The sequence below is a fragment of the Gymnoscopelus microlampas genome, assembly GCF_963454915.1.
Source record: "Gymnoscopelus microlampas genome assembly, chromosome: 21".
NCBI classification, from domain to species: domain Eukaryota; kingdom Metazoa; phylum Chordata; class Actinopteri; order Myctophiformes; family Myctophidae; genus Gymnoscopelus; species Gymnoscopelus microlampas.
Window position 1 is genome coordinate 39,337,857 of NC_139958.1, and position 19,437 is coordinate 39,357,293.

A 19,437-nucleotide genomic window follows, 5' to 3' on the forward strand; every position below is an offset into this window, starting at 1 on the left:
TACATTAAGAAGGAGCACTCGGGTGGTGCAGTGGTAAAGTGTGCCTGCCCACCACTGTTGAGGTTGTGTGTTCAAATCCACTGTGGTGCAGTGACTATAGACGGATTTCCGCGCGACGTCATCACAGAGCAGAATGCGCAATCTGCGCATGCCCGGGTGAAGGCGCGTTCGAAAATACAGCCCTGAGCGGCAGTGAGCGCACTGGCCAATACAAACTAATAGGCGAGTGTGCTCCGGTGCGTAATTTCCAAACGCACCCATAGGCTTCCCCCCGCAGCTGCGCGGTCATATTCCTCTCATGTTTACTAACAGGAAACCTCCCTATAGGCTCTATGCACAGCAGCCATATTGGGAATGAATTGGGCCTCTTCTTGCTTCCTTCACAGGTGTTACCAATTACACAAATGAATGCTCTGTTCCATTTAGTGTAGCGCAGTGGTTCTCAAACATTTTAATTTCAAGGACCCCCATAACTCTGAGAGTGTACAAATGGAACCAAATGGACCCTTACGGGTCCATTTGGTTCCATTTGTACACTCTCAGAGTTACACACCCGCAAGGGGCCATTTGGAACCCCCTCAAGTGTTTCCAGTGAGCCAACATGCATGCACAATATCAGCACCCTGACTCTGTTTGACCAGAATGGAACAGAGCCTTCATTAGTATCATTGGTAACACCTGTGAAGGAAGTAAGAAGAGGCCCAATTCATTCCCAATATGGCTGCTTTGCATAGAGCCTATTGCTGTTGGCAGTTATCAATTGGCATAACGACTAAAAATAATAAGGTTTTATATAACTTATACATTGCTGGGTAGTACACCTGGCCTAGTAGGGATCTGCACTTATCTTGTTTGTTTTGTGTATAGAATGACTGGATGTTTATTGTGTTGTGTGTAGATGATTTGGTGCATCTTCCTGAGAAGGCTGAGAGACAGGAATATGTGATGAACGAACATGGAATCATCTACGGAGGAACACACAGTCACATTGAAGCTAAGGACTGGGCTTATGGACAGGTAAACATTACATTAGATTACATCAGTGGCAGTGACAGCCAGGTATGCATTACAATGGATAGAGGGACGGACGGACGGACGGATGGACGGACAAACTATTGCCCAACATTAGCCGTTATTTCCCCTGGTCATAATCAACATTTATTTCATTCATGTGGCTAAAAAAATCTTTATTAAACTCAATATTTTGATGTGTCTCTCGCCGTCCAGTTTGAGGAAGACATGGTGGACATTTGTCTGAAGTTGTTGGACGTCAACCCCAAGTTCGAGAAAGACTCAGCTGATGACACCGCCGCTCGCTGTAACCCCATCTATGTCAGCAGAGTGGTCAGTGCTATGGTAAGGCAAAGGCACAGGCACAGGCAAGGTTTATTTGTATAGTAGCCACTACTAGTCTGAACTTTTTCTGGACCAGGGCTAATTTGAAAGTCTCGAAAGTGTTCGTGGCCCACCCATTGACTACATGGCAGCCGTGTTAAGTGGTCAGATGGGTGGGCCCCGTACATTTTCAGAGCACGTTTATTGTAATTATCAATTAATCGGTTTTGTTCCGACTTGGATCCATGTAACTAACAGAGTATACTTTAAGTCCGATTTATCACATACTGTAGTTATGACAATGGCTGTGAGTGTGCATGTGTGTCTGCATTCTCCGCAACTGGTCACAGCCCTCATCAAGTCCATGATTATTATATTATAATTGGTCCTCACTAACGCTCATTAAAAGGTACCAATTATTTTCTCTACTCTGCCTGTGTCTCAGAGGACTGTGGACAGTTCGGAAACCCACCTACCAGTTACATTATCGATGGGCAATCCAAGCTAATGTAGGAAACTACAGGCTTTCTATTCTTGGAAAGTTAACACAATAGAAGCCATTGTTCTCGCGTTAATAACAATCGAAATTAAAAAAAAATCTTTTCTTTTCTTTTTACCCTGCCTAACGATGATGTGACTGGTAAGCAAGCAGGCTTCTGAAGTGTCCACAGACACAGACCGAGTAGGATTTCTTTTGTTTTTTACAATTTTATCATGAGCATTAGTGAGGACCAATTATATGAAGATAGGTTGAAAATGGTTGATATCATCCTTTAAGTGGTTAAGAGAAGTGAAAAATCACACCCAGTGTGAAGTGAGCGGTGATATTTATGAGTTATTAATTTCATCATGTGTCTTGCTAGCCAATCACAGCACGTCCTGCAAAGCTTAGCCTATGGGCGTGTTTTCCACAGCATGGCGTCACAGCGAAAGACACATTTTCACGACGGAAAGAAAAACTCACCACGGATGGGTCCTAAACCCTCATATAGGAGCGGTTGCACCGCTCAAAAATTATATATATATATATATATATATATATATATATATATATATATATATATATATATATATATATGTAATTATTATTATTATATATATATATTTTTTTAAACTACCTGCCTGTTTGTCTATTAGCATACGTGCATATGTACCGTGCATTGGGTACAGTTTTCAGTTAGGCACCTTTTACTTTACTTTAATATTTACATTTTCTGACTTTATACTCCGGAACATCTGAGAGGGAACTAATGTACTTTTTACTCCACTAAAGTAATTACAATCAGCCCCATCTTAACCAGCTGCAACTTTAAAATGAACACATTATTGCATTACTAATATCCAATAATATGATTCTGAATTAGGCCATTCTACAAAATGAGTATATTTAATGCAAGTATATTTCGAAGCCAATAACGTTGTACTCAAGTAAAATTTCGAATTCAGTTCTTTAACTCGTAACAGGGTATTTCTACTTGTGTTAGTTACTTTTACTCAAGTAAAACGTCTGAGTACGTCTTCTACCATTGTGTATTATTTGTGCAGATCAACTGTAATGATGACAGAGGAGTGCTGGCCGGCTCTTGGGGTGATTATTCTGGCGGCGACTTGCCCAGTTCTTGGAGCGGAAGTGTCAAAATCCTGCAAAAATGGCACAAATCTGACTGTCAGGCGGTGAAGTACGGGCAGTGCTTCGTGTTCGCCGGGGTGATGTGTACAGGTAAGGAACCCAAGTTAATGTGAGCTTCAGTGCTACTCTTCTGGTTGTCATTACAGTAATGTTCACAAAATGTTCGTCTTTTCTTTGTTTTGCCGCATTCCTAATCCAATAATTTGATGACCGGCAGAGTCTCCCGTAGGAGACTTGCGGAGTCTCCTACATACCAGCTCTGACTGCGTGTTAAACCAGTTCCGTAAAAGTTAACGGTTCCAAATGTGACAGTTCCTTAATGTTGGATCCGATGAGGCTCTATTCACAGCAGCCATATTATGAAGACATTCACAGGTGTTACCAATGATACTAATGAAGGCTCTGTTCCATTCTGGTCAAACAGAGTCAGGGTGCTGATATTGTGCATGTTTTGGCCCACTGGAAACACTCTGTTACACCAGTGGGTCTACAGTTGGGGTCCAGGGACCCTCATGGGCTTCCAAATGCCCCCTTACAGGTGTGTAACTCTGAGAGTGTACAAATGGAACCAAATGAACCCCTAAGGGTCCATTTGGTTCCATTTGTACACTCTCAGAGTTATGTGGAAACCACTGTGCTAAATGGAACAGAGCCTTCATTAGTATCATTGGTAACACCTGTGAAGGAAGTGATAATATGGCTGCTGAATAGAGCCTATTCCTACAAAAGACAGACCCCCCTGGCCTGTAAGGTATAACTTTTGAAAGTAAGATAATAACCATGGTTGGAGCTCTAGGTTAACGCAGGAGTTCCCAAACCTTTCCATGAACACAGACCTCCAAATAGTCAAAGGGTCTGGCTGCAAACCTCCATGGCTTTTAAAGAAAAGCAAAAATAATTCTCACAACGAAGCTCACAACAACGTGTCGCGATACATGCATTGTGAGCGTATAGATAAATTATTATCACTATGAAAAAGTGTTGAATAGCTCTATATTCTGATATAATCATCATTACAGTGTTTGTTCAGTAACAGGGGTCTCCCCGTCTCTCCAGCTCTTACTAGTAAATAGAAAATACATCACTATCAGTTCGGGATAACAGGGCTCAGCGCTTGTTCAGTACTAAATAAGTCATGCTTTAGGGCTGGAGCAATCGATTATTTTCTTAGTCAATTACTTCTTTGATTAATCAAATAATTGTGAATTGAGTAGTTTTTTTGACATCAGCTGTCCACCGTCCACCCACAAGGCAATTTGATATAAGATTTAAGTGTCTGTAGATGTGATATACTGTGAGTGTGTGTGTGTGTGTGTGTGTGTGTGTGTGTGTGTGTGTGTGTGTGTGTGTGTGTGTGTGTGTGTGTGTGTGTGTGTGTGTGTGTTTTCCAGTTTTGAGGTGCTTGGGAATTCCATGCCGTGTTGTCACCAACTTCAAGTCAGCTCACGACATGGACGGCAGCCTGACCATCGATGTGTTCAGCGGAGACTATGGAGTCCAGCTTCCCAAAAAGGAATCCATTTGGTGAGTGAAACTCTCATTCAATACTCTCCTCGCACGACGGTGCTTGCCGACAAGAACTGGTTTACAACGAAAGGCCCTGACACACTGAAAGAAGCAGACACACTTGACCTGGTTTTGTTGACCATGCAGACTCATGTTTTGGTTAGATGGGCTTGTTTTTTTTAGATGGTTAAAATGTCATTTGGATAGCATGTTATTTAGACAGATATTAGGTTCATTGTTCACAGCCCTGTGAAGCCTACATTATTTTGACAGTATATTGTTTAGTCTGATGCTAGGTTCCTGGTTTACCTGTGATCCTAGTTTACTGAGGCTGCACTGTCGCTCTGCATTCGATGTATGTCTTTACCTTGCTTATTGTAAATCGGTCTGGATAAGAGCGTCATGAAATGCAGCCATTGTTTAAAACGTATGCAGCTACACTGAAGGCATCAAGAGGATGTGTCAAAACATGTTGACGACACGTCTTTCAGAGCTCAGTTCTATTTTGGAGCGTCGACGTATGGCATAGAACAGAGAGAGAGAGGAGTGAATGGAACAACAGTTCCATTCACAGTGTGGACTCTCAGCGCGCTGCACGCACACACACTGGGAGTTAAAAACACGCCCAGAAAATAAACAGTAGCACTCTCTCGTCTATATTAAAAATATTTTAAACGCATCCCAATGACCCTAATTAAATGACGTTAAGTACAAGCACACGCAAGCACATACAGTAAGTACATGCACGCTGCGTGCATGTACTTACTGTATGTGCCACGCAACCCTCACATCTAGAGCACCATGGAGCACAGTCATAGTGACAGTGTTATGTCAGAGTACCATTGTACCCGTCTACCCGTGTCCCCTTTTGTGCCCATATAAACCTTTCTACCTTATTGTTGTTTGTGTCACGCAGGGAATTCCATGTGTGGGTGGAGGCCTGGATGAGACGGCCAGACCTGAAGGAGGATGGAAGCTATGATGGCTGGCAGGTTCTGGACGCAACCCCACAGGAGAGGAGCAACGGTACTTGTCTCTGCAAGCAGTGGTTATCGCAACCTTTATGGCATAGCAAGGCGGGGGTCCTTGAAATAAATTAAGTTTGAGAACCAGTGGAATGGACATAACATGAGTTTGTTCTCCTCTCCTGCAGGCGTGTTCTGCCTCGGTCCGGCTCCAGTCGCAGCGGTCCGTGCCGGACACACCGACCAGAAATACGATGTTCCGTTTGTCTTTGCTGAGGTCAACGCTGACGTCACTGACTGGCTGGTTAGTACCTGCTGGACAGGAACTGTGTTCAGGGAATTAGTTATATCAGTGGTCCTCGATCAAAGTGGGGCCTTTAGGGGTATAGGGGGTCCCCAGCTGAATTTGAAAATACAACATCGACATCAGTTTGGACCCTGTATACATCAGGTATTGTACTTGAGCCGAAAATAGACGATCTACAACCAACCACTTAACCACTTCTTTGTATGACAAATAGCACTAGATTAATCTCCGGAGTCAGAGAGCTGCCTCTGAAATCACATACATTTCACATACACCAAAGGAACTCGGCAGTCCTTTGCTTTCACCCAAACATCGATGAGGATGATGATGATGATGCTGGCTGGGGACTGGGCATTGTCCCTGAGAAGATGAAGAATAACGCCAAGTGGGTTGACGTCACTCGTGATTTCACGGGGGCGTGTAAGGAACTGAACCTTGGCGAGTTGCTTCATGACAAACTGTTTCGCCTGTTTGAGGCTATGTCGGCCGTCGAGATGATGAATCCGAAGATGGATTCCGGAATGTTTCAGATTCATGTGCTAGGGTTCATGTGGTTAAGCATTTTGTAGCTTATGTTATTATTATTATTATTAATATTATTGCTATTATCATCATCATTATCATTATCATTCATAATATTACAATTATGTGTTTTTTTTGTATACTGCTAGGTTATGGCCGATGGTTCAAAGAGGATAATCTCTTCCGACACTAAGAGAGTTGGTCAAAACATCTCCACCAAGTCTGTGGGCTCCAACAAGAGGATGGATATCACAGACAGCTACAAACACAGAGAGGGTGAATATATTATGTGCACGCACGCATATAAATGAGGACACACACACGCATGTCCACCCAAATGCACATCAGTGGTGGATAATGAAGTACATTTACTTGAGTGCTGTACTTAAGTACTTTCTTTTCGTGAAAATTGCCCATCTACAGGCTCACAATGCGTCTCATCACAGCACGTTGTGAGCTTGTAGCTTTTATGATACTTTTTGAGATTTCTGAAGATATTTGGGGGAAATGTCTGAATATCAATACAGCATGCATTGATATTAAAAAGAAAACAATAAATTACTCTGTAATTTGTACTTTTGAATACTTCAGTATTTCTAAAAGCAAGTTTTCCAGTACTTAAACTCCAGTATCCTCCCCTATTTTCTTTTCTGAAATGACACCTCTGCTCCTGACAGGTACCGACGAGGAGAGAAGTGTCTTTAAACACGCCCTCGCCAGAGTGGGACGACCCACAAATGGAACAAATGGCGTCCATGCTCCCAAGGTCATTTCAATGAACATCGAGGAGGTACTTATAAGTATATTTTGATGCCAATACTTTTGTTCTTTTACGTAACATTTTGAGAGTATTCTATATTGTGGTATTGGTACTATTGGTAGTTGGTTAGAAAAGTAAAGAAGATCTGAATACTTCTTACATTGGTTTTGTATTATTCTAGGTGTCCAGGTCCATCAACGGTCAGGACATCAGTTTGAAGCTGCAGATGAGCAATAAGGGCCAGGCAGCCAGGCGTTTCTCTGTTAACATCAGTACCCAGATCATGAGGCACACCGGTGTACCTTCTGCTAACGTCTGCACCCAGCGGAACGATGTCACTCTACAGCCTGGACGAGGTAAACTAGTCTGTCCCTACGGTCAGGTCACAAACAGCTGAGCAGAGAGGAATCCAGTGTTGATTTTGACAGCAAATTTTGATTTAGCTTTAGTCATAGTCTTTTGAATAAAATTCCAATTTGTTTTGTCATATTTTAGTCATCTGAAATGTTTTAGTTTTTGTCTAGTTTCAGTCGACTAAATATCATAAGATTTTAGTCGACTAAATCTACAGTTGATTTAGACTCCCGGCTGATACCGTCAAGAGGCCTCTCCGACCCACTTACTTACTTTTATACACTGTCAGAGGTATAGACTCGTAACTGTCCATTTGGACCCAGGAGGTATTTTTTTTTACAAGGACATATATAACACCACAGGGAACGTGACCACATAGGGAATAATGCAAACTTGCTAATTACTGTGCATTAGGAAGTTCTTTGGCACACTTGAAATCATTTAGTTTTTCTGACACACTGTGCTGCATTCAGCTAAACGGATTACTGGGGCTTTATGGACTCGTCAGCTTTCCCATTTCAGAGCTGGTTCGTGAACTTGTATGTCCAGTTTCTGTCTCTATCAGAGTTGAGCCCAAATTATACTTTGTCAAGTTTTCAGCACCCACCCCCCCCCAGCCTGGTAAACCCTCCCTCCGGAAATCTCATTTCCATTTGATTGGAATCAAATGGAAATGAGATTTCCGGAGGGAGGGTTTACCAGCCCCCCCCCCCCCCCCCCCCCCCCCCCATCAAGGGCATTCTCTCTCTCTGTCTGCTAGTATTACTATCCATCGCACTGGCACTTTATTAATGCACTGAACTCAGGGAAATGGATTAAATAAATGAACTGTAAGAACGTTTGTTTGTCAATTATTGGAGTGTTAACTGACAGGTTTTCATCTCTCTCTCTCTCTCTCTCTCTCTCTCTCTCTCTCTAGACATGTCTGTCCCCATCCTGGTTCGAGCCTCAGCGTACAGGGGACACATGCTGAACGGTGACAGTGTGAAGGTGTCAGCCATGGCCACAGACAAAGAGCAGCCAGATGCCATCTACCTGACAGAGGCAGACATCACACTGGAAAGCCCTCATATCTCCATTACCGTTAGTACTACATTAGTTACTACTACTAAAACTGCCACTAATCAGTGGTGGACAAAGTATATACTAAGTAAAGTAAATACTCAAGCATTCAAAAGTACAAATTATGAAGTATTTTCAGAAATTGTCAGACATTTTCAAAAATAGTGAAAATAGTAGATCTGTGAGCTTGCAGATCGGCTATTTTCACTATATTTGAGATAGGACTTAAGTGATTAATTCATAATATATTTTTTTGTAAGTTTGGGTCCCAAGAGTACCTTCCTAGATGTAGTGAAGTCAAAAGTACAATATTGTTTTTGAGTCCTAGTAAGCCTTTTTTTTTTAAACCCTCCAAAAATGTATAGTAAAAGTACAGTAATCAAATAAATGTATTTAGTTACTGTCCACCTCTGCCACTAATTCCACTACTACTACTACTACTACTGTACTACTACTACTACAGCTCTGGGATGAGGTCCCAAAATCCTACATCAGTGGCTCTGAAATGTTTTCATGCCAAGGACCCCCACATTAATATGTAACTGGCCGCAGAACCCCATCTGAAATGTATTGTGTCAGGGACCCCCGTTAGAGATTTGTGATGTTAAAATGCTTCAAAAGTATTCAAAATTGTTCACATTTTCTCCATTTTGTCTGCGTTGTGAGCTTGTATCTGATATAAAGTAGGGGCCAGGGGTTAGAGTGGTTCAACTGATTTGTATTCTATATTAACACATTTGGCTGGGGAAGCCCCTCAAGGACCCCTGGGTACCTGATCTACAGAGTCTTGTTGCTGTCGGGCAGAAACCTCGATATTTCAACTTTTCACACATTTTGGACGTACAAGGTTTCCACCCGACAGAGCCGAGATGTTGCATATGTTGATATTTTTTTTATTTTACATTAACCACTTGAACCACTTGATGTGTGTGTGTGTGTGTGTGTGTGTGTGTGTGTGTGTGTGTGTGTGTGTGTGTGTGTGTGTGTGTGTGTGTGTGTGTGTGTGTGTGTGTGTGTGTGTGTGTGTGTGTGTGTGTGTGTGTGTGTGTGCGCGTGCGCGTGTGTGTGTGTGTGTGTGTGTGCGCGTGCGTGCGTGCATGTTTTGTAGGTTCCAGAGGTGGGCCAGCAGGACAGAGAGCTGTCAGTGGAGGTTGTGTGTAAAAACCCACTTGATGAGGAGCTGAGGAACTGCTTTCTGACTGTCACTGGCAGTGGACTGGTCAAAGATGACATTGAGGCCAGGTCAGTGTGTGTGTGTGTGTGTGTGTGTGTGTGTGTGTGTGTGTGTGTGTGTGTGTGTGTGTGTGTGTGCGTGTGCGTGTGCGTGCGCGTGCGTGCGTGTGTGCGTGCGTGCGTATCTCCATTTATGAAAATGTATGTATTGTGTTGTGTATGTGCAGATTACCAGAGGTGGGTCCACATCGCCAGGCGAGCTTCAAGTTCACCATCCGTCCCTACAAGCAAGGAGTGAAGACTCTGCTGGTGGACTTTGACTGTTCCAGCTTCAGACACATCAAGGGAAGCTGCACCATCCGCATTCTACCAGACACACTCCTGGGGAGTATGTCTTCTACCACTGTGCATACACACACACACACAGTAGTAGAGGACATACGTCTTCTACCACTGAGTCGTCCACCTTCTACCACTCACACTCTGTGAGGATGTAATCTATCCTGCTTCAGTCTGGGACAGTGGTTCACTGCATGGGTTTTACAATTTTTAGCTCTGGGACAGCAATCTAAGAACATTCTTATTGTTATACATGATTTGGTGTGGTATGGTCTAAATGACAAAAATAATAGAATTGTTTTTTTATATATATATCTTGCATATCCAAAGGAATCACCTGATTCACTTCATTAACTTTATCACAAAATGCTGTTTAGCTTTCAGTGGACATTTCTCATACTACCAGTGAAAAAAGAAATAACCTTAAGACGTGTGATGTCAAATATAGCCTATATACTCACCCCACTGAGAGCAGTCGGTAGCTCTGTCGCCTCACAGCTAAAAGGAAGCATGAGCTCAGTTCGGGGCTCTGAACAGGCTGGCAGAGGGAGAGTAGCGCCCAGGATTACAGCTTAGGCAATTGGCACTGGGTGAAAAAAGTCCTGGTTGGTTGTATGTCTGAACTGCAATGGTGTGTAACAGTATTACAAACTTCTTATAACCCATCCTTTCCTAGCTTTGTTTAAGTCCAGCATTTATTTGAAACAGTAAACAGACGCAAACCTGCTCTTACAAGTTTGAGATCAACCAGCAGGTAGTGCTATACTGCCATCTTGTGAACCAACCCAGTGGTCTGTGATGCTAGTTCAGATGTTGCTTTTGGGTTTCATTAAAGATGAAAGATTGGATCAAATTCGTACTCTCTTGTGTCAATCATAAAATGTCTAGACGCTTACTGTATATAAAGACTTCATGGCTGATTCATGTATGGCTTTTAACCTCTACGGGGGCCTCTCACGGGTCACAAAGATCACAAAGAAGAAGAGAGAGAAGGATGAGGCTGGCTGGGCACTGTGTCAGGCACCCGGAAACTGATGGCGAGCAAACTACACAAGACAAGGCATAGGAGGGGAAAGAGGCACACCACCTACGTAGACGCACTGTGGCGTGACACACTGCAGAGCTCAAGACCCTGATGCTCAAGACTAGGGTGTGGCAACGATAGGCTCTATGCACAGCAGCCATAGTGTGAAGAAATTCACAGGTGTTGCCAATGATACTAATGAAGGCTCTGTTCCATTCTGGTCAAACAGAGTCAGGGAGCTTGTAGATCTGGTGTTTTTCAAAAGATTTTTATACATTTTGAAAAGCATAAGTCTGAGAGTGTACAAATGGAACCAAATGGACCCTGTGACCCATTTGGTTCCATTTGTACACTCTCAGACTTTATGGGGGTCGCGGAAACCACTGTGCTACACTAAATGGAACACCTGTGAAGGAAGTGATAATATGGCTGCTGTGCATAGAGCCTATTCAGGAGTCCCGAGTTGGTGTTGCCTAGTTCGCACTCTCGCATGATCGCATCACACCATAGCATTCAACTGTAATTATGTGTAAAAAATAATTAAGTAAGTAAGGGAAAATGACATCAAAAAACAAGACATTGCCTTCTTTGCTCTCCTTTTTCAAAAATAGAAACTCAACTGCTCATGAAGCCAAATAGAAGTGTGTAGCTGACAGCTATATAATAGTGACTGGGTGAGTCACTATTATATAGCTGTCAGCTACACCCTGCTACAACTGAACACACTACAAAAAGAAATTGATTAATTTGGCCTTCAAAAAAAAAGGAGTATATTTATCATAATAATAATAAATACAGGACCTGCAGATTAACAGATACATAACTTAAATGGTCTTACTGGTGTCATCACATATATTATCAATCCCAATTAAAAGATTCTATCTAATATGCTCACATGTCATTTGCATTTTGTTAAGGCCATTTCTGATAAAGCTTTTTTTTTTTAAGGGTTTCATTTACAGAATTACTTTGTTTGCAGAAGTGTTCCTAATATTCCAAGGCATTAATCACTTTGGCCCAGAAAAGCAGCTCACAAAGTGGCCACATCGCGATGCGCTGTGAGGTTGCAAATTGACTATTTTTGAACAAACAAAAAAAAGAAGCACCTATAATGACAAGCAAAGTGAAGTGACGCCATGTCGTCACCTTATTAAACTAATGGCCTAAGTCATTTTTTCAAGGTTTTCAGGAAAAATAAAAAAACTGATCCAGAACAAAACTATATGATATTTCTTAATCATTTCACCCAAAATGTTTATAACAAATTATGACTGTTTAAATAGAAATAACACTGTCTGTCAGTTATGTAACATAAGAGATTGAAATAGGTTTAAGTAGGATTAAATCTGACTTAGGCCAAAATAAAAAGCAAAACAAATCACAAAATGGCCTAAATCAGTAAATAATTTGGCTTAAGTCACAAAAACATGTGACTTAGGCCAAACAAAAGGCCTATTTTGTCCTAAGTCACACTAGGGAGTTAGGCCATTATACTAAAAGGGGCGTGAACAGCATGATCCTTTTCAATTAGGAGTTGGGCGATTTTACCAGAGGTGGCCAGTGTCATGAGGACCTGACTTAGGCAAAAATATCATTTCCTCAAAAAATGACTTAGGCCATTAGTTTAATAAGGTGACGATGTTGAAAGTGATGTGAGGAATTTCCTATAGGACGTATAGCATGGGTCTCCATCAGAGGGTCCGGGACACCTAGGAGGTCTCCAGAGTTACTACAGGGGGACCGCGAAATCTTTGTGTGAAAGGATCTTTTTTTTACACAGCACTGCAAAGTGTTGTGAGCTACAACAGTACAGTACAGAGTCAAAGGTCAAATTTACTAAGTATTGAGGGTTTAAGTGCTGAAATGTCTGAACATACACATGAATCCATGGTAGTAATAGATCACCAATTTTAACAACCTGCTCAGGGACAAGGCCTACAGATGAAAATGAGCTCTTTTCTAACTCTGGCTCATTTACATTGATGTGAAAACTGAAATGTTGATTAATGTGCATCGTCCCAGGTAAATAAATAACAATAAGATAAAATCAAACATATTGTATAATCCTATGCCTCATTGTCTTATCATTTGGCTTTCAGTATTGCTGTGCAGTACGTTATCATAATCATCATCCACCTTTGCGCGTCGCCTACCTACCCAAAATAACCGACATACAAGCTATCAACGAACCGCGTCATGGCGTGTCGACAGCTTACAAATCTGTTCTTTTGGGCAGCATAAACAATGAGGCGTGACGGAGTATACAACACTAAGCATTTAGGAAACCAAATACGCTGTAACATTACATTACGTGGTCAACAACTTAGACATGTAACTTGCTTGTAGGCAATGGTTCTCAACCTGTGGGACCACAACGGAGCTCACAGCGCCTCACAAGCTTGTAGATCTGCTATTTTTGCAATAGTTAAGTGTGGAGAAAAAAAACATAAAATGAAGAGCCCACGAGTCTTTGAGCTCGAGTCCGAGTCAAGTCTCAAGTCTTTGAGGGGCGAGTCCGAATCGAGTCTATAGAGTCTCATTCGTGGCGACCCGAGTGCGACTCGAGTACGAGTCTCTGACTCGAGTCCCCATCTCTGATATATATATACACACACACACACCCACCCACCCACCCACCCACACACACACACACACACACACACACACACACACACACACACACACACACACACACACACACACACACACACACACACAAATGTATTATTATTTATTTCTGCTTCTACATATTGGTGGCACCTCTACCCATGATGGACTTCTTAGTGTTTCTCTCAGGTTTCAAAAGCATTATATAACACTTTGGTACAAACAATGCTACTAAAATGCCAAAACTAGATGCTAAAATAGCAAATACCTCCACTACATCTGCATATTTGCCTGGGGAGCTGATATATGCTGGGATGAAGGCTATCCACACAGCACAGAAGATCAACATGCTGAAAGTGATTAACTTGGCTTCATTGAAGTTATCTGGAAGATTCCTTGCCATGAATGCTAGAACAAAGCTGAGGAGTGCCAGTAAACCAATATAACCTAGTAACACTGCAAAACCAACTATCGATCCAACATCACACTCATAGACTATCTTATCACTGTGGTATTGTGTGTTTTTATAAGGAGTTGGTGAGGCAGACACAAGCCAGGCTGTGCATATTGTTGCCTGTATTAAAGTAAGAACCAGAACTGTTCCTCTCTGCTGCATGGAACCAAACCACTTCATAATGTCTGCACCCCCAGGCTTGGAGGCCTGGAACACAGCCAACACCACCATAGTCTTTACCAGGATACACGAGACACACAGCACAAAGCTTATCCCAAATACTGCATGCCTCAGCTGACAAGTCCAGAGCCTGGGACGGCCAATGAACAGAAGTGTGCACAAGAAACATAGTATGAGTGACAGCAAAAGTTGGAAGCTGAGTTCTGAGTTGTTGGCGCGCACCATGGGTGTGTCTCGATGATAGATGAAGATTCCCAGGACAGTGGCACAGATAATTGTGCCTAGCAGAGAGATTGTTGTCAAGGAGATACCCAGGGCCTCATGGTAGGAGAGGAACTCTATGATCTTAGAAACACAGTGGTCACGCCGGGGACTGGACCAGAAGTCCTCTGGACAACTGGTGCACTCTGTAGAGTCTAACAAAGAGGGCAGGAGGGCAGGTTTAAAGGCACAGACAAGTACATTGTCACCCTAACCTACTGTTTACATTGATACATGATTTAGACCTACAGTACCAGTGTCATTGCTGATCTCTCCCTCCGAACAAGCAATGCAGTCAAAGCAGCAGACAGGTTCTCCTTTCCTTCTAGCCACACGGGTTCCAGGGGAACAGCTCTCACTGCACACTGACCGAGGAGGCTGCCGAGAAAAGTAACAATGATCAATTTCAGTCTGAACTAAATTACATTCACATTATTTGGTATTTTAATTTAGAAAGCCAAAGTCACCTTTGTGGATTCATAGTTCCAGACGATTCTGTCTTCATCCAGACTGAGTTCTTCACCTCCGGAGGCAGTTTTCTTGACCACACCTACATTTTGAACCTTTGTGCTTCCATCAGGGAGCCACACCCAGTTCATGACATCATAGATTTGTAAAGAATCACCATTCTCATCAAATGATACATGATCATCAAATGATGTGGTGAAGTTGATCTTTTCCAAGTAGTATACAAGCTAGAAATAGTGATGAGCAACATTTTGGAACAGCTAAATACTTTAAAAGGTTTTGGAGATTCAAAGGCATGGACTTGTGCACTAAAATGCAAATATCTCCACATAGTAAGTATTCCCCCAAAGGATTTTAACTGTGTTACTGCTCCAAACATTGTACTGACATACACTTAATATTGCATAACTACAAGAACGTTAATGTTTTATTTAAATTTTTTACTTACGTTCGTACTCATTATTATTATAAATTTGAATCTAATTTGAAGTATTTAACATGTAAAATGTGAATTAATATTATACCTGCCATGGCTGTATGGTCTGCAAACTGGCACAGCTATGCCCAATGAAAGGCCCTCTTCCTGGCACACATTGCAACATGTCATGGAGGGCATGGGCCAGAGCATACACAGCCTTATACACATTATAATCAACCCTGAGGTCAGACACATCCAAAAGTGCAGTTTCTGATGTTCCTAGGTCCTCTTGTCCATTACACACCCTTCCACCAGCATCCACCCACTCTGACGGAAGGGGTGCAAATTTACACTGAAATGTGTGCTCCCAAAACTGCTTAACCTGAAGAAACACAAATAAAATAACTCAGAATAACGTACATATTTCAAAAGTAATGTCTGTTTGAAATTGCAGCTTAAATGTGTAGTCTTAACATTTAACACTTTAAAAAATGTCTATTTGAAAGTCCCCCATACCCCCGACACTGCCGGGCTTCCTCCCAACCGTACCGATCACCACTGAGTGTAATCTATGATGACCATGTGTATTGTGTAGATGTAGTCAGCAATGTAGTTGTAATTGTGAAAAGCAGAAGTTAGATCATTTATTTTGTCACACACACTCCCTGGATGCCTGAGCATAACCTCATCACCGATTTTTTTCAGATCGGCCTGTTATAGAGCCACCAGGAGGCAGGTGTTTGCAAAACAATGTTTTGAGTGTACTCCTACAGATCTTGTCCAAATATCACGCAAATCGGTACACAGTATCTCTATTAATAGTCATTAAACAAAACAGATTTTTCATCTTCCATCATGATTGGCTATAAGATGGGCCTCCAAAATTTGCAGGAGTGCTCCGTTTTGAACAAAATGCCTCAAATCATGAATTTCCGTGACATTTTGCACGCACATTCCCACTAGGCCGAGTAAGAAATGCCACTTGAAAAAAATCAAATCAGCCTCATGGTGGCACTATAACATGTCAATTCGAGTTTTTACCTAAAACTGCACCGATCTGTGTAAAAGTTTGAATGCGCACTCCCTAGAAGCCAAGGATAAACCTTTGCCCTGCATTTTTCACATCTGCCTTTTATAGCGCCACCAGGAGGCCGACTTATGTAAAACAATTATTTTTATGGTTCAGACACAAGATAGTGAGACAATTGGCTCCCTATATGTTTTTAGCAATGGCAACAATAAGAGACACCAACGTTTGCGCTCATGTTGAATTGTCCAAAGTGGTTTTGAATCATAACATTGAATTAAATTAAATAATGAACTAAAATGCAGATCCAGTTGAAAGTGACGCAAGGCATTGTTTTCATGGTTTGATGCTGCTGCCAGCAACATAATAGGATATTAAGATTGCTGTGTGCCCCTATTACACTAGTTGATGTTTTATGCAGTAGTTATATTATAACTGAAATGCATATACATTTGCAGAAGGTTGTGGGTGCGAACCCTACTCGAGGTCGATGTCAGCATGGGCATGTGGTCACAACATGTCAAATGTGTTCAGAATTGAGCGAAGTCTCCTGCAGGAGGTGCGTCTGAAGCCTGTCGTGGACGGGAGTCTCCAGACGTAAAAACAGATAAGCTGATATTATATTACACATAATTATGGATTTAGATTGATTGTCAATTATAATATAATAGCTTCTTCACTGTATGGGGCACAAGTAGTTTGATATGTAGTTCATGGACTTTTGTACCATTTAGCTGTTTATGTATAGTAACTTTTTAAGCACTTTTATTTTAATGAACTTGATTATTTTTATACTGTAATCTATTGCATCAGGGTGCAATCTTTGCACCCTGATGCAATAGATTACAGTATCAATGGTGTACACGTACAGCTTTCATGTCTCACTCTTTCTAAAGTTGGGGCCACTCTTTGAAAAGTCATCATAATCCGAAAGAAAATAAAAGAAAAAAATAATAATTTAGTGGGTTTCTCTGCTAAACTCTGTTGAACATTGCTGGCGGGCTATGTTTGATCCGAAGACAACACACATGTTAAACACAATACTCACTATGGTATTTCCATGGCGATTGTCCGGATCATTGTCAGGATGTATTTTTAACAAGAAGTCCTTCAGACCTGGTATCTCTCCACGACGGATGGAAACACCCAGGGTGCCTCTCAGGAACGGCATGAAGTGAGGAGTCTGGAGATTAGCATCTATTATCCAGCTCAACCCTGTTATCCATTGCAGACCTGTCACATTCTGCCTTACCACCTGTTGGACAAAACATAATATGAGTGAGTGTGTGTGTGTGTGTGTGTGTGTGTGTGTGTGTGTGTGTGTGTGTGTGTGTGTGTGTGTGTGTGTGTGTGTGTGTGTGTGTGTGTGTGTGTGTGTGTGCGCGCGCGCGCGTGTGTGTCAGTAGAGATGTCCGATAATATCGATTATGTGCCCATCGGCCCATAATATCTATATCGATATTATGGACCGCTATTAACATACAAATTAAAAATGGAAATGGAAAATATCTGTATTTATACAGAGAATGTTTACATTTGGAAAGCCTTGTTGCATTAATGAATGCATCCAGTGGGGCATCACAATAAAATTTGGCATAATGTGTTCATTCCACGACGAGTAGATGTGATGTTTTCACCTGACATTAGTTTTGCTGAAAAAAAGCCTGATATCAATAGCGGACATCCCTAATTGTAAGATAACACAAGTCAGATTCTTTGCAATTACGAAATCCTGAATTAGCGTGCATCATAACTCCAAACCTCATCCATTAGATTAAGCACACGGATCCCATATACGAATACAATGGCCACACGAGCTGTGGATGTCTTCATCACAGTGACAATCCTCTGAAGTTCAGCTGGGTCCGTGTCCCAGGGCAGAACCTCAAAATAAGCCAGACAGCCCAAACCAGAGTGGGCCAGTTCAGATTGTATGATTCGGGCAGCATCGTGGCCATAGGCATCATCATCTATCAGCAGTCCTACCCAAGTCCACTGGAACCGTCTCAAAATCTGGAGCATAGCTCGCACCTGATTGCATAAAGAATGGAGTAAGTGCTTAGGTTAGATTTGGCTAGACATAGTGGTAAATCCATGAATTCTCATTTGATGCTGTCCACAAAGACCTTCAGCTCCAGCAGTAATACCCACAATCAAATGAGAGGTGATATGCAATATCAATTACGCTCACAAGAAAGCCTTCTTTTGTCAAGGGTGTGAAACATGAACTACTTGAAACCAACAGATCTATTGTCTGTAGACATGTACCTCAAAGGCATTACTTGGGACAGTTCTAAAGAAGGACGGGAACTGACTCCGGTCACTCAGACAGGAGCAGGTTGAATAGTAGCTTACCTGAAAAAGGCACAAAATATACATTCTGAAATATTATACTATTTTTAGCGGTGCCAACCGCTCTAAGCTTGACTTTGTCCGTATGTCCGTATCAGCACGGGATGCGCACGGCAAAGCAGCAACACATACAAACACACGCACGCACACACACACACACACACACACACACACACACACACACACACACACACACACACACACACACACACACACACAAACACACTTGCAGCTTGCCACTGCCATCTCTCCTCTCATTGGCCACACGTGGCACTGCTTATCAAAGAGGGGTCCAGGGACCCCCAGCGTATGTTCTGTCCGTCCGTTTAAGCACGGGATGAGCACGGGATTTTAAACAGCTATAACTCCAGTTTGCAGCATGCCACCAAGTCCACATTTGGTATGTGGACTTAGACCACCAATAGGCACGAGCATGAATTGATGAAGTTATCAAAGAGGGGTCCAGGGACCCCCAGCGCCCGTATGAGCACGGGATGAGCACGGGATTTTAAACAGCTGTAACTCCAGTTTGCAGCATGCCACCAAGTCCACATTTGGTATGTGGACTTAGACCACCAATAGGGACGAGCATGGATTGCTGAAGTTAGCAAAGAGGGCTCCAGGGACCCCCAGCGTATGTTATGTTTGTCCGTCCGTTTAAGCACGGGAATTCAAACAGCTATAACTCAAATT

The 19,437-nt window shown here is 42.3% G+C and overlaps 2 protein-coding genes across 2 annotated transcripts in view; one reads left to right on the forward strand and one right to left on the reverse strand.

Annotated features, from left to right (window-relative positions):
- LOC311037973 (protein-glutamine gamma-glutamyltransferase 5-like) overlaps nt 1–11,118 on the forward strand; it is a gene marked incomplete at both ends in the record, with an annotated part of 13,006 nt that extends 1,888 nt beyond the window's left edge. The window contains 13 exons of the mRNA XM_084047268.1: nt 899–1,017; nt 1,228–1,356; nt 2,881–3,055; nt 4,408–4,489; nt 5,388–5,497; nt 5,625–5,740; nt 6,415–6,541; nt 6,943–7,055; nt 7,207–7,381; nt 8,332–8,462; nt 9,550–9,683; nt 9,842–10,002; nt 11,075–11,118. Coding sequence (XP_083903394.1) covers nt 899–1,017; nt 1,228–1,356; nt 2,881–3,055; nt 4,408–4,489; nt 5,388–5,497; nt 5,625–5,740; nt 6,415–6,541; nt 6,943–7,055; nt 7,207–7,381; nt 8,332–8,462; nt 9,550–9,683; nt 9,842–10,002; nt 11,075–11,118 — 1,616 coding nt within the window. The remainder of the gene's footprint in view (nt 1–898; nt 1,018–1,227; nt 1,357–2,880; nt 3,056–4,407; nt 4,490–5,387; nt 5,498–5,624; nt 5,741–6,414; nt 6,542–6,942; nt 7,056–7,206; nt 7,382–8,331; nt 8,463–9,549; nt 9,684–9,841; nt 10,003–11,074) is intronic.
- Nucleotides 11,119–13,720: 2,602 nt separating this feature from the next.
- LOC311037975 (extracellular calcium-sensing receptor-like) lies at nt 13,721–15,078 on the reverse strand (the record flags this gene model as incomplete). Its single annotated transcript, XM_084047270.1, has 3 exons — nt 13,721–14,634; nt 14,734–14,857; nt 14,947–15,078. The coding sequence occupies 3 exons, from the start codon at nt 15,076–15,078 to the stop codon at nt 13,721–13,723; spliced, it is 1,170 nt and encodes a 389-aa protein (XP_083903396.1).
- Between the last annotated feature and the right edge of the window lie 4,359 nt (nt 15,079–19,437).